Genomic DNA, 15,041 nt, shown 5'->3' with positions numbered 1-15,041 from the left:
GGGCTGTCTACGTCCTCGACGGGAACGCGGAGCCCACGCACACACTGGTGCTGAGGCGTCGCGCCGGGGGCGGAGCCCGCACCAGGGCCCCACCTGAGCGGAGGCCGCCGCGCCCGCGCTGTCGGGCCACCATGCCCGCGCCGCCGCGCGTGCCGTCGGGGTCGTGCAGCCGCCGCAGCCGGGTCGCCGCGCGACCGGGGAGACGCCCCCCGCGCCGCCGGGGCCGAGGCCGCCCGCCTGACCGGGCCCGCGCGCGACCGGGGTGCTGCAACCGCGCGCCACCGGGGCCCGCACCGGGCCTGCGCGACGTCGGGGCCGCGCTCGTTGGCCGGGACCTTGCGCCGCCGCACCCGCGCAGGGGCCGACGGGGCCTAGCCGCCGCGCCTCGTGCCCGCGCCGCCGTGGGGTCGCCGCCGGGGCAGCCGTGGCCGCGTGCCTACGCCGGGGCTGCCCGCCCCGCGCCGCTGCTCGGGGGCCGTACTCCCACACGCCAGGGTCGCGCCCGCGCTCGAGCGTCGGAGCCGCGTCCGCCGAGGCCGAGGCCGCCTGTCTGTCCCGGCCCGCGCGCGCTCGGGGTGCCGTGACCGCGTCCCGCCGGGGGCCACTCAGCCGCCGCGGCCGGGCCGTCGCGCCACCAGGGCCCACCCGCGCGCCAGGGGTCGCGCGCCGCCGGAGAGCGCCCGCCGGGGCCGCGCGCCCGCCGAGGCCGGCTGGGGAGGCCGCCTGGAGGACCGCCTGAGCTGGATCCGTGTGCAGGTGACGCGCAGGAGCAGACAAGCTCCTGGCGGTGACGGCGGCGCGGCGCTCTGATGGCGGCTGGCGGCGGCTCCCATGGTGGGCGGTTAGGGTTAGGAAAACCCTAACCGCCCAATTTATAATGGGCATGTGGTGGTATTTGGGCCGCCTGGGCCGCCCTCATGTGACCAAATTGGTTCTAAAATAGCCCATTTACAATTTTAAAGTCTGAATTTTAGTATAAAACTCAGTTTTATATGTAAATTCCGTTCTAACTTCTGTTAGTGTGTTATTGTACATACTTGTCTGTTTAATCATAAATATAACAGATCTTAGTTAGTGAATTATATTTTATTTACATTTATAATTCACAATTTTTCGACTTGCTTTTGTTTTTGCATTCTCTTATGTTTGCATGGAAAACATAGCACATAATTAAGTCGAAACTAATGGTCCTTATGCAAAATAATCTTGCATTTTTTTGGGAAAAGCATAGGGTGATGGAGTCCTAAGCACTGGCTGCGCTAAATTCTTTATAGAGTTTAGTAGCCCAGAGACCGTGCTTTAGGCCGCATTTGAAATGCCTATCACTATGAGGTCTACATCTTTCGAGATGATTACCTATACGTGCTAACCCAAAAAGATCACGGACCATGCAGGCATTGCGGGCTATGAAGCCAGGCTGGACGCTGTAGTCATGCTGACTGCTAAAAGAATTCTTTTAATTAAGTTCTACTTAATTAAACGATGAATTCTTGCAAAATATGACACATATCTTGAACTTGGGATATTTCAACACATGATGGAGATCTAGGCTTTGGCTGCAATAAGTTCTTGGAATTTATTTGCCCTGAGACCAAGCTTTTAGACAGCAAAATGTTATTTGCCCATCAGTAAGAGGTCTACATCATATGGTCATGATGATTACCTATGTGTTCTCCCAAGTAGATATATTGGAGATGTGATGTTGGTTATTCACCTTTATGGTGATTTCCATTTTATTTTTGAAATTTTGGTCAAACACAGGGTAGTGGAGTCCTAAGCATTGGCTGCGGTATGTTCCTTGAATATATCAGCCCAGAGACCATGCTTTCAGGCAGCAAAAGTTTTGCCCACTACTGGGAGATCTACTCCATTGTTTCATTAAATGGAGATTATCTACGTTGTGTACACCAATTTTCAAAAATCTATGGTACACTTTATGTGATACCTGAAATTCTCCAACATATAAAGATATGATATATTTTGCGGCAAAGTTGCAAAAGCAAACGAAAATGGTTAAGCCATTTGGAGGATAATTATTTAATAGAGTTTGATGAACTCGCCTAATGGGCTTAATTATCCTTAATGTTCATTGCATATGTTCATTTCATTTTTGCATGATATGGGAATTCACCTCTTCATTTTGGAGGAAATAAGATGCTTTCTTTCTCTTATGGTTCTTATGAAAAGAACTGATGTGCTTTTGCGGCTTGATACGCAAGCGCAAAAAGAATAGCAAAGAAAATCATAAGACTTGTGGACTTATGAGTATGTGTCTACATTATGTTGTAGACTAACACTTTGTATTCAAATATTTTTGCTTGAAAGCAAATATATAAGCACATTAAAAAGGGAAGGGCAACGAGTATGACAAACTCTTTTGTCATTACACTATACGTGGTATAGTGTTGTATGCCTAAGCATCTAATCATGTATATGAAATCCCAATAGATGCATACTACTCATGAAAGCTAAGATATGAAGTGTACTTCAATCTTCCATCTCACATGATGACAGTGGTTAGTTGTGTAAATCATGATTTGGACTAATCATGTAACAACACTTCTTTTTCTAAGAGAAGACCATTTTGTTAGATGATTTGCTTTTGAGTACTATTTAAATGATGCATGAGATTTGGTATAATCTCATAATTGATGTTGTGATAGGTTCAACTCATGTGATGTGAGTTGAACACACTCATGTGAATTGAGTGTAAAAACTCATATGAATTTGAGTTAAACAAACTCATCGATTGGAGTTGATCACTCATGTGATTTGAGTTGAACAAACTCATCGATTAGAGTTGAACCAACTCATCAAGGGAGTTGAAGACTCATTAATTTGAGTTGTGCAAACTTGTACAAGGATTCTTCCAATTGAGGAAGAAACATGCAATGTGGAGAATTGAACCACAAACTCTATATATGGGGAAACAAAATATTCTGATTTTCCTTTGGAAAGAGGAAATAATATTTTGACAATCGCTTCATGCGATATCATGATATGTTAATATCTAGTCCCCTTTTGGTAATGGAAGTATCAAGGATGTGTTGATATATCCTAATTTATCTTACCAAATTATAGAGATATCCATACAATTACTATCATGTGGAAACACAAGGTGATAGTGATGGATATTGCATATGTTTCTCAGAAACATTTCTTATGGACTGTATTCTACATGCATCCTCCCATACAAAGTGTTGCATATGTTATAACTTTTCATGTGATGATACTTACCATGCTGGGTAAGACTGAATTGGTAATTCCATTATTGGGATGAAATGAAAAGTTATGGACAATTCTGTTGGTCATGTTTTTCCCATAAGATGGATACTTGATGAGTATCATTGGAAATGAGATTTTAAGTCCCTCTTATCTTAAAATCTGATCTGAATTGGTTAAGTTCTTTGAATTATTTCAAAGGAACGAGTGTGGTCTATTACAGAGATTGTATGGACATTGAAGGCTTTATATGGTTATTTGGTGCATCTATATGATGACCTGAAGTGTGTCCTTTGGACAACACATGACCATTAAGTAATAATGTCTCAAGCTTGAGCACATTAGCCTCCACACTACTGAATTCACCAAATATGCTTACAATAATGATTGTTTGTCTTGCTATTCAGAATGATATCCATAAAGGATATGATGAATCTGTGATAGATTCGAAAATTTTAGATCATTAATGACCATCCGTAATGAATTGTCATTTCCAACTGGTTATGGTTGGAGTCAGGAAGCTTTTGCACGCTCCTGACTTGTGATTAACTGCATGTACTGCATGTACAAGTTCCCCTATGGTTTTTAGTACGTGGGAATCCGTGAAAGATTTCCCATGCGTACATTGGGTATGTTCCCAATCTCACCACCGCAACGTACATATATGGGCACACAGAAAACTGGGGATCTATGTGAGAATTCATTCTCCGTCGATCATTAAGTTTTAGAATCTCTTCATGAGAATCTATTTACGGCCCGTACGCTTGCTTGAATCATGAGCTTTTCCAGGCATTAGGGGGAGATTTCAAGTACCAAAAATGAATGCCAGGAAATTATAATGAATGCAGTAAGCATTCAGGCTCAGGATCACGTACTAAAACTGAACCTTTGGGTTCGAATGATTTGCAAGAAGTTGCAAATTAACTGCCATGTGCATTTACTATGAGGTGTCACTCAAATTAATCCTATGTGGAAGTGCCAGAAAGAGTGGTTAAATGGAACACCACTAAACTCCCTATTGCAACGTTGTTGTAAATAAGAGGGGGAGAAGTATGGTCACAAATTGGAATTAAGATGCTTGCAAGCAGCTGAAGGCTATGCCTTCTGAGATAGTAAATGCAGACCAACTATTCGTTGGTAACCAACCTAGTGTTGGTAGACACCTAGAGGATATGGATTATCCTGTGAATGGAAGACATTCACAACCTAGCTCAGTGCGCACTATTGAGGCTAGGTTATCGGAAGCCCTTGATTCTCGTTTTGGGATTTCACGAGGAATCATAAGGGTACATAAAAAATGACTTTATGTCAACTGGAGAATTGTGTTATTTAAAAGCTACAAGTGTCGACACATACATCTCAGCAATTGTATATGCGCTCCAAGTGATCCAAAAGACTATGGCCATAGCAGAGCACGAGTATGCTCAAATTGGATCTTGTTGAGTGATACAATGTTGCAGAGATAGCCTTGCTCACCGGAAAGAAGTGTTAACTTATTTTCACTTCAAGGTATCTTACTGTGGATACAAGTTTGTTTTCATGGACTTGGAAACAATGAGGTGGTGAGAAAGCATGGCTAGTAGCAACTGGGTTTATACGCAAACCCAAGCATTATTTTAATGCTATAAATTCTCCTCTACTGTGAGTAGTTAAATTCCGATACAATAATATGGGCAGTAAATCATCTATCTGTGTAGTTGATAGATGTAGTGACAACATGTGCATATGTGGTCACTGGATTATAGTATTTATGGAGTTTTGAAGGATTCCAAATACATAATCACCAATCACAAATTTGCAATGCTTGGAAAGTCTTTGTGACTTAGAGCATCCTGGTCAAATATGGTACATTTGACCTAGTGAATCCTTCCTTCTGAAAGGATACACAAAGTATGGTATGTTCAGTGTAAATATGTGCAACATATTTTAAACATACATTACTTATCAACGGAGTTCGAGATAGAGGATATGAATTGAAAGAGATTTTCAATTCAAACTAAACTATCTTGAGTATCTTGGATACAAAGTTGTCTATATCCAACGTATATTGAAGAAATTCAATATAATGGAATCATAGTCATTTGATTCTTTCAGATCATGAGATGTGCTATTGTATCTTGCAAGAGCATCCGGCAGGATATTGCTTTGCAATGATTTGCTAGCTAACAGCACATGAGATCGAGTTATGATCTCCAGGTGTACTCATGCTCTCCTTATGTTTGGATATATTGATCTTGGATATCTATAGAAGATCCCCAGGTACAAGATCAAATGACATACTTCTGGTAAGTTGGACCTACTGTTTGATAAATGTTAATCAACAGAGATTAATGGTCACTTACACTAATCATTCTATAGTACACTTCGTGGGATTGTACAGAATGATATACTACATACAGAGGGTATGTGGTGGTCATGATTTTATATCAGTGACCTTATTATCTATGAAGATAATATTACTTTGTGTTGTTTAGATGAAAAACAAGTTACGAACTAAGTCTCTACTTACTCCACATTTTAGATGTGTTTGAGAGCAGGTATGGGATGACTTAGTGTTTTGTAAAGATCAGGGGGAGTTTCCCTCTTGATCGAAAGAACTTGTTTATACATCATGTTGTACTCTTTTCTTCGCATGAGTTTTTCCCTGCTTGGGTTTCTCATTCAAAGTTTTTAACGAGACAACATCAACACAAGGTCTATGTCGTATCATCTATTTTTCCCGTAGAGGTTTTCAAGGATGATACATTATGACATAGTTATTGTTGTATTTGAACTAGGATATGAGTTTATATCCCTAGAGTTCAAATGGATCAACAATAGAGTATGACTACTCTCCTTATTTTTCCCGTTGGGTTTTTAAGGAGACTCGGCTGATATGTTGATTTCTCAGATTTTCTGACTAGATTATCTTGGAGAAATATTAGCCTGAGTTATATGTCTCATCATTTATTTTCCCCACGGGGGTTTTTGCGATGATGGCTATAGACATATTATTGTTCTTTGGGCTAGAGGTCCATTGGAGAACAATGTCGTATTGTGGCTCAATTGAACCATTGACCATTATCCATAAGGATAATTGAGTTTGTGTTGTTCAGATGGAAACAGGAAAATAGAGATATGAATATCTTGCAAACAAAGTCATGTGATAATCTTGTTGATCTATTCACAAAATCTCTACCATACTCCACGTTTCAGAAATGTGTTGAGGGGATTGGTACGAGAAGACTTAAGTGCTTGCAAGAATCAGGGGGAGTAATTCTCCATGATATTTGACCTGTTTTGAACCATCATATTACACTCTTTTCTTTGTATGAGTTTTGCCTTATTGAGGTTTTCTCATCCAAAGTTTTTAACGAGGTAATATCAACTAAGCTATATGCTTCATCATTGATTTTCCCCACAGGGTTTTTTTTTACGAATGATGATTACAAGCATATTTTCTTTTGGAGTTCGTGTGAGATTATTCTCATTATCCAAAAGACATTGTGTACTCCTTATTTTTCCCACAGGGTTTTTGAGGAGATAAGATCTTGGAAGAACATCTGACAGATCATCAAATGAAGTTGGATTGATCAAGGGGGAGTGTTACAAAATATTATATATGTGATCAATCCAAGGGGTGCGACAGTTTTCCCAAGGGACACACCTCTTGGGATACACCCCTTCACTTGTATATAAATGTAATGATCTGTGGAATACAAACGACAGTCCTGTCATTTGTCGCTTCTCTCTGTCTCTCTCCACTGAGTTAGCCACTGAGTTATAATAACCACGACGTTAACAACGATATCTTGCCCTGCATCGCTTTCTTCGGCCGCGCTGTTTCGACATATTCCATTCTAAACCCCAGCTAATACGCCAGCCAGCCCAGGAGCCAAGCCCTAGGCCCTACTCACTGTGGACCCCAAATCCCCAACTGCTCCTCTTCCTCGTCGTCTTCCTCTCCGTCCCCGTCCCCGTCCCCCTCTCGGCCTCCCCCTCCACTAGCCCCAAATCCTCCGTCTCCTCCTGTCCCTCTCCGCATCCACCGGACCCCACCGGGAATGGCGGTTTGAGTAAGTTCCCGTACCAGGGTTCTTCGGTCTGGGAGGCCGAGGGGACACCGGGTCGGAGTGAGGGGCCGCCATGGCGAGCGACGTGCCCATGACCCCGGAGCTCGAGCAGATCGACGGAGAGATCCACGATATCTTCCGCGCCCTCCAGTGAGTTCATGACTTCCCTCCCTCGCCTCTGCTGCTTTTGGACTGCGCCCTGGAGAAGCGGCAGGCGCCCGACGGGTCAGCGGAGAGGTTGCCGCGCGCTTTCCACTTGCTCTGGGCCAAAGGATATTTTTTTTTTAAAAAAAGCGAATCGTTCGTGGCTGGAAGAGTAAAAGGTTTGCTACAACAGGGGGTAAATCCGCGTTACTGCGTTAGGATCTAGGAGCTTCAGCCAGGAGGACCACTGAAGCAACAACAAAATTGTGGGCCAAGCATATTAATTTTGGTGCCAAGACACTCATGGTCCTTCAAGATGGGTTTTACACTGCTAGTAATGTATTTAGAAGGCTGTTCCTGTTCCCTTGTTTGTCTAAGATGCATCTGACACTGCCAGTAATGTACATGGTGCACAGTTTCGTATTTGTAACGCTTCTAAGCATCCCTGCTGCATCAAGTGGTAATGCAAGTTTATTACTGCCTAATTTGTTGCCACCACTGTTCATACCTGAATCAGGTATTGGAATCGATATATCAGATTCTGCAGCTGCTGTATTGGTTTATCGTGTCTCCTTTTTTCACATAAGCCAAATTCATACCTATACAAGTTACATACATCAAAGTTGCAAAATATATAAAAAACGCTTTTGTAGGATTAGACCTATGCAGCACGAGCATGGATACGTGTATCTGTATCCAGTGGATACACATACATGTATTGGTATCAAGTGGATACAGATACGCAGATAGCATTTCCCCCAAATCACGATATGTCGATATGTTTTAGTGTTCTTTTAATAACTATAAATAGTTGTGCATATTAAAATAATAGAACCAGTGTTGCAGTAGCAGACAAAAGGAACATAGAACTACATTTCTTGCTCAAGTGTGGCAGGGGGAGGCTTGGTTCATGCAATTCAAGCTTCTTTTCCCTTTTCTTTGTTCTCTTGCAATATCAGCAGGCCTAGCGCTAGTGCTATGACTACGCACGTTTGTTGCTACCATCTACTCATGGTGGCTGGAAAAATCAAGAACTGAGGAGACTATCGGGGAGACAGGTAGAGCCGAAGGGGAACGGAGAAGACCTAGGTCGAGAACAGGATGACTAGTTCGAGAATATGAAGACTAGGTTGGGAATGGAAAGACCAAATAAGAATAAACTCACAGGTGGCTGTGGCGTGGTGAAGTCATCACGGCTTGCGGGTATGGTCATGGTGCAGTGGGGGAGTTTTGTCGCTATCAGGGGAGTGGGAACTTGTTGCTACCATCTACTCATGGTGGCTGGAAAAATCAAGAACTGAGGAGACTATCGGGGAGACAGGTAGAGCCGAAGGGGAACGGAGAAGACCTAGGTCGAGAACAGGATGACTAGTTCGATAATATGAAGACTAGGTTGGGAATGGAAAGACCAAATAAGAATAAACTCACAGGTGGCTGTGGCGTGGTGAAGTCATCGCAGCTTGCGGGTATGGTCATGGTGCAGTGGGGGAGTTTTGTCGCTATCAGGGGAGTGGGAACTCATCATGGTCTGTGGGGTTGCCAGTGGAGGCTTGTCTCCGCGGTGGTCGTGGTGGAGTTTCCTCACCAGTGTCTCTTCAGCGGCTGGAGATGTTTGCCCATGTGGGTGGTGGGCTGGCGGCACGAGATTGATCGGGGTTGTCGCATGCATGCAGTAGAACGTAGGGTTAAAAGGGCAGTTATTGGGCTGGAGCAACCAGCCAGATACGTGTTGGCCGACGTATCACATATTTCTGTATCTATTTTTACTGTTATTTCTCTGATAAGTATCTATCACACATCGGAGCCGTATCTGTATTAGGTACATATCTGATACGGGATACAGACCCTGCCACACGTATCCATGCATCATAGGGTTATACTATGTCTTTCCTTGACACTACTGAGCTTGAATTCTTAGAATTGCTCTTTGTCTGGAAATCCATGCTTAACTTATTTTCTAAAAGGAAAGCTTACTTTATTTGGTGATTACATGACAAATAGTTGTCCAGGTGGATATTTAGTTTTGGAAATGTTAGCTTGAATGCCAATCTCATTCTTGAATGACATTATGACTTAGGTACTGTTGGTTGATCTGTGCTTATGGCAGTTAGATGATTCAATTTAATGAACTGGACTGATGTTATCTTTTCTACCTTTTTTTGGTCACTGGGAGACGATTTATGGATTGTTTTGAATATGTCAACTGTCACTGAAACTTAAAGGTTTCAGACCATATTCGAAGGGTCGGGGATGCATTTTGATGCTTGCCTTGTTATTGTAAATAAATATTGATTTGATTAAAAATGGAATATCTATCCTTGCCCCTCCCAATTTATATTAGTCATCGTAAATGTTGCAACTTGCAAGCAGTTTTTGGCAGGCTTGGATGCCTGCATCCTTACTATGAACTAGTATTGGCATCCGTAGTCCATTTCTTGTGTGAGATCAACCTGAGTTTTGAGTTGCAATAGCAGTATGTTCACCACCTTTATGTGACTTGATCAGGGACACCTCTTACGCTTGTGAGTTGATGTAGATTTTGGAACTCCTTGTTTAACTCTTTTGATCTCATTCAAAGTAATATCACTTATCAAGTTATTAGCTGCTTTCTTGTTAAGTGCTCCTGAGTCCTGACAGGAAGTTTTATTCCATGATATCTACTTTTATGCAGAAATGGATTCCAAAAGATGGATAAGATTAAAGATTCAAATAGGCAAGCTAAGCAATTGGAAGATCTTACTGTGAAAATGAAGGAGTGCAAGCGGTAGGTCAAGCTGGACAGTACTGTAGAATATCATTGCAAAATTGCTGTGTTTGTTTTCAATGCGTGCACACAAGTTACCCATTCATCCATATTCCTCCATTTAACTTGTGCTATTTCTGATTTAAACACCCTTTATTTGGGTGAAGCTGAATTAAAAATGATATTACCTGGTCTCTGTTTGGTATGAAGATTTCCACTTTGGAAGATTTTTTTTATTTAACAATTTCAATTCTACATTTCCAGCTTGATCAAAGAGTTTGATCGCATTCTCAAAGATGAGGAGTCAAATAATCCACCTGAGATCAACAAGCAGCTAAATGACAGAAAACAGTTCATGGTTGGTAACTCCAGTAGCCTGATTGTATTTCACCCTGCACATTTTTGTAATGTTTCTTGTGCACTGTACAGATCAAAGAGTTGAATTCCTATGTCACCTTGAGGAAAACGTAAGTTGAAGTCCTTTCTTGAAACGGAAAGATCTCTGCATTTCTTAATATCAATTACAAAGATGCATACTACTAAAATTAAGAAACTTCTAATTTGAGCTGTTATACCTCCTCCATATTTGTTCCACTTGGTACCTATTGTAAGTTTGAAGGCTGATTCAAAAAGTTTTTTTTGCAGATACCAAAGTAGCCTTGGTAACAACAATAAGAGGGTTGAGCTCTTTGATATGGGTGCTGGAAGTAGTGAGCCTGCTGCTGAGGACAATATTCAAATGGCATCAGGTGAAATTAGTTTCTAACTTCATCACAAACTCACAATTGATAATCGTATATTGGTCTGTAAAACTTCAAGCATGTCAAAGGTCTCAGAGCGTACAATCATATCCTTGACATTAACTTATGATATTTCAGAGCTGCTACTGCTAGGCTGCACTGATTTTTTTTAATTACTCCAAGAAAAAACTGATAAAAATTTTAAATTTGTATAATAGGAAATATTATTTTTCATGAAAAGTAAAGAAAATTGAGTTTACATATTACAAGATTGTGAGCCACAAGAACTCTGGGTCAACCAGGTCATTGGTCAGGGTAGAGGGTTGATGTTGTCTAAAAACTTGGATCGAAGGGGGTAGTTTGTAACAGGAGACCCTAACAATTTGAGTTGATGTGCCATGATATATCACACATAAGTAGTTGTAGAAGATCAATACAAAGTACTCCCTCTGTTTTTTTATTTGTCGTGGTTTAGTTCAAAAATGAACTAGCGGACGACAAATATTCGAGAACGGAGGTAGTAATATAGAAGCAAAAGAAGACAATAAATTGGGCCACATATGCTAGCCTATTCAGCCTACTACCCACCTAACATAACCTATGGGAGTTGCCATTTTCTTCTGCCTTGCTCCTTCCCTTTCTCTATCCTCAAGCAATCCAACACTGGCAACCCCAAATCAACCACTGGTAGCCAATATCTCGCTCCTGGAACTAGTAAAATTGATTCCCCATGATGCCCTTTTCTCTTGTGCTACCAGTTTCATTGGAGAAGGCTTAATTTTGCGTTAGCTGTTGCTGCTCCCAAAGTTGTGTGGTCCAGTCCTTGTCCGTTTCTGCTGCCTTCAACATCAGCTGCTCGCATGCTCCCCCCATGTCCCAGCAACAGAAACCTGCATCAACTACCCCCTTCTCTCATCTCCCATGTTTCTCAATGTGGAGCGCAGGAGCGGTGATCTGGGCAGAATCAGTAGTCGGTCCTGCTTGACCCTGACCAACGATTTTGGACGATGTCCCTGGGTTGCAGAGCAAACTATCGTCCCCGACTTGGCCACTTCTGTGTTCATACCTGGTTAAGAGGAACTGCAACTGAAAACAACAAGTGGATCGAATGGTATTTTAGTTGGCTTGTTCCAATTATGAGTGAATTATAAATACCTGATTGACATCTAAAGGGGCCTGAACTATAAAATATTTCCCAAGACAATTCTCACATGAGGATGTGAATGGTTCATTCTTTTGTAGTTCATAACCTAAAATATGAATCGAGTTGAGAGCAAGGTATTTTACTTATACGATTCTCACTAACATTGCAGCCATGACAAATCAACAACTCATTGATACGGGAAGGAACCAAATGGACCAAACAGATCAAGCTATTGAACGTTCAAAAATGGTTACTTCCCTTACTATACACCCTTGTCCTGTTTGCCATGGCAAAATTTACAAGACATTCTTGTAGGTCGTAGCACAAACTGTTGAGACTGGAGCTCAAACTGCTGCGACATTAACACAGCAAGTATGCCTCTATCTTATACTGGAGTATTAATTTTTCTGCTTCTAAGCATGTTTTCCAGCTGGCATACGAGTGTGCTTGCTAAGCATTATTATGATTCATTGTCTATTTACTATTTGCATTGCTCTATTCATTCCACTCAGTTCCAGATAGTACTTTTCTAGATTGCCCAAGAATGCCTTTTTTTTTCTTCTTGAACTTCCATTTAAAGTTTTGAATACACGAGAAGATTGGGAGTAGTTTCTAACTTCAAAATGCTGCTTTTTTGTAGACAGAGCAAATGAAGAGAATTGGTAATGAGCTAGATACTGTCCACTTCTCACTGAAGAAAGCTAGCCAACTAGTGAAGGAGATTGGTCGCCAGGCACTCCCTCTTTCTCAGTCTCTGACATATACAAACGGTGAGCACGCACAAGCACTGACTGAAAGTTAAACACATGATTTTGCAGGTTGCGACTGACAAATGTATCATGGCATTCCTCTTCCTGATCGTTTTGGGTGTGATTGCTATCATTGTTGTCAAGGTATGTATAATATGTTTGTCATCAGCGTGCAGAAGAATACCTTCAGTTCAACATTCTTCTAGGAGAACTCGTGTCATCTCCGTATATTATTCTACAACAAATGTGAGACGAATGAAAAGCCTAACTACATATTTTAATTCTTGCAGATCGTCCATCCGAATAACAAAAACATTCGAGACATTCCAGGGCTGGCCCCGCCTGCTCAAAACTATCAGATTCACAACAGGAGATTGTTGTGGGCAGAAGCTTCCATAGGCATGTGATGGCTCTGAATGTAGGCTTCATGTGGACGCACTGCCTGCGAAGCAGCAGCTATCCATAGGGCGAAAGATACATAGTAACAATTCTTTGTGCCTGTATATCTATTTTGTCTTGTTAACTCCGAGCCCTAGGTCTGTATTCCTGCGTCTGGTGTTTGTACACCGCTGGCCGTTTGGCTGTGTATATGGTACAGAGATGAGATCTTAAAACCAAACCAGTAATTATGACAAATACTTGAAAGAGCTACAGTACCGAAATACTCCAGTTGGTACTCGCTGCACTTCATGGGCGAATATATAAAGGGTGCCGGTTGGGCCGTGTAACACATTCTGAATTCCGAAGACCCATGAAAAGAATGTGAACGTTTAAGGCTATCTCTAGAAACTCTTTTTATATCATTTCCTATCTTAGACTTCACTCAAGCTCTTTTATATCATTTCCTATCTTAAACTTGACTCTATAAATAGTGTTCTTCACTCTATAAATAGTGTTATCTACAGTCTACAACAATATTTTACATGGCTATATACATACCTAAGAAGAGGTGAACCAGGACAACTATTTTCGTAGTAATCTAGGCCTTTATTTTCTCTTAAATATTTGCGGATAACCTAACATTGATATGTGCAATCAAGGTTTTGTTAAGTGTTGCTATTTCTATCGCAAAAGAAGTTTTGCCGTCTATGTTCTAGACCTCACTAGCTTATAGCTAAATTAATAAGATAAAGCGCACAACCAAATATAACAACATAAATACAGAAGCTTAAGTAAGGTAGAGATACAAACTTTTGTTGACGCATCGATATTTTACCGATGTATTAAGAAGCGCACAAGCTTCTTACTAATCCTCGTTGGAGCTCCATGTAAGGGTAGCTAACGTGAGGACTAAGCATTCTAGTCAGGTAACTCTATAGATAACAATGGACGTCCTTCACACGTAAGTGGTGCTCTGATATCCAGCCTCTCTTGGATGCTCCCCACCCTCTCCACTATCGAGTTTCCGAATGAAATGTCGCGAGCCTCGTTCTCTTCAGTATATGGTGGTGACCACACTTGTGTTAGGTGTGATCTCGCAAGATATAGTCTATTCTTTTACAACTATAATGATAAGTGCGAGTGTGACGTGGGATACGATAAGCGCGAGCACCATGGGATTTGAGGGTCTTACCTCACTTCTAATCACCTATGCATAACCTATAGCAAGCACTAACAAGTGGTTTCACTAACATAAACACTTCACAAAAGCACCTATATAAATCACCGAGTGATTCTTTGAGCACTTAGGTGTCTAGAGCTAAATGATTGGAGTCTCAACTTGAAAGGATCACGATGCCCAAGAGGGGGGTGAATTGGGCTTTTCTAAAAATCAACACTAATTAAAACCTAAGCAAGAGCTAAACAAGAGCCCAACTTCACCCCAACAACTAGCACTAAGAATATAATACTAGAAATGTAACAAAGCTAAGATAATACTTCAAATACTTGCTAAACAAATATACAATGTAAAGTGCTTGAATTAAGTGTGGAATGTAAAGCAAAGTTTAGAAGACTCCTCCAATTTTTCCCGAGGTATCGAAGAGTCGGCACTCTCCACTAGTCCTCGTTGGAGCACCCGCGCAAGGGTATCGCTCCCCCTTGGTCCTCGCAAGAACCAAGTGCTCACTACGAGATGATCCTTTGCCACTCCGGCGCGGTAAATCCCTCGAGACCGCTTACAAACTTGAGTCGGGTCACCAACAAGATCTTCACGGTGATCACCGAGCTCCCAACGCCACCAAGCCGTCTAGGTGATGTCGATCACCAAGAGTAACAAGCCGTAGACTTTCGCTTGACCAAGAGAAG

At 42.1% G+C, this 15,041-nt stretch overlaps 1 protein-coding gene across 2 annotated transcripts; it reads left to right on the top strand.

Annotated features, from left to right (window-relative positions):
• The first annotated feature begins 1,200 nt into the window (after positions 1-1,200).
• LOC100273395 (uncharacterized) lies at positions 1,201-13,533 on the top strand. 2 transcript variants are annotated; one of them, XM_035964851.1, is made up of 10 exons: positions 1,201-9,995; positions 10,090-10,182; positions 10,426-10,519; positions 10,591-10,628; positions 10,807-10,910; positions 12,215-12,294; positions 12,361-12,417; positions 12,686-12,778; positions 12,864-12,938; positions 13,085-13,533. In XM_035964851.1, the coding sequence occupies exons 2-10, from the start codon at positions 10,106-10,108 to the stop codon at positions 13,199-13,201; spliced, it is 735 nt and encodes a 244-aa protein (XP_035820744.1). In that variant the 5' UTR covers positions 1,201-9,995; positions 10,090-10,105; the 3' UTR covers positions 13,202-13,533. The 2 variants fall into 2 exon arrangements, with proteins under 2 accessions (XP_035820744.1, NP_001347174.1); NM_001360245.1 differs by having other exon boundaries at positions 7,055-7,424; positions 13,085-13,453.
• Positions 13,534-15,041: the final 1,508 nt, after the last annotated feature.

This window comes from Zea mays, chromosome 1 (genome assembly GCF_902167145.1).
Source record: "Zea mays cultivar B73 chromosome 1, Zm-B73-REFERENCE-NAM-5.0, whole genome shotgun sequence".
Classification (NCBI taxonomy): Eukaryota; Viridiplantae; Streptophyta; class Magnoliopsida; order Poales; family Poaceae; genus Zea; species Zea mays.
Note: the sequence above shows the minus strand (reverse complement) of the source record. Positions and strands in the feature narration are given on the sequence as shown.

Excerpts from the sequence above, each read along its gene's own strand:
- LOC100273395 (NM_001360245.1), top strand. The coding sequence starts at position 7,348 with ATGGCGAGCGACGTGCCCATGACCCCGGAGCTCGAGCAGATCGACGGA. Across the intron at positions 7,425-10,089 it reads GATATCTTCCGCGCCCTCCA|AAATGGATTCCAAAAGATGG; the intron begins GTGAGTTCATGA and ends ACTTTTATGCAG. Across the intron at positions 12,295-12,360 it reads CTATTGAACGTTCAAAAATG|GTCGTAGCACAAACTGTTGA; the intron begins GTTACTTCCCTT and ends ACATTCTTGTAG.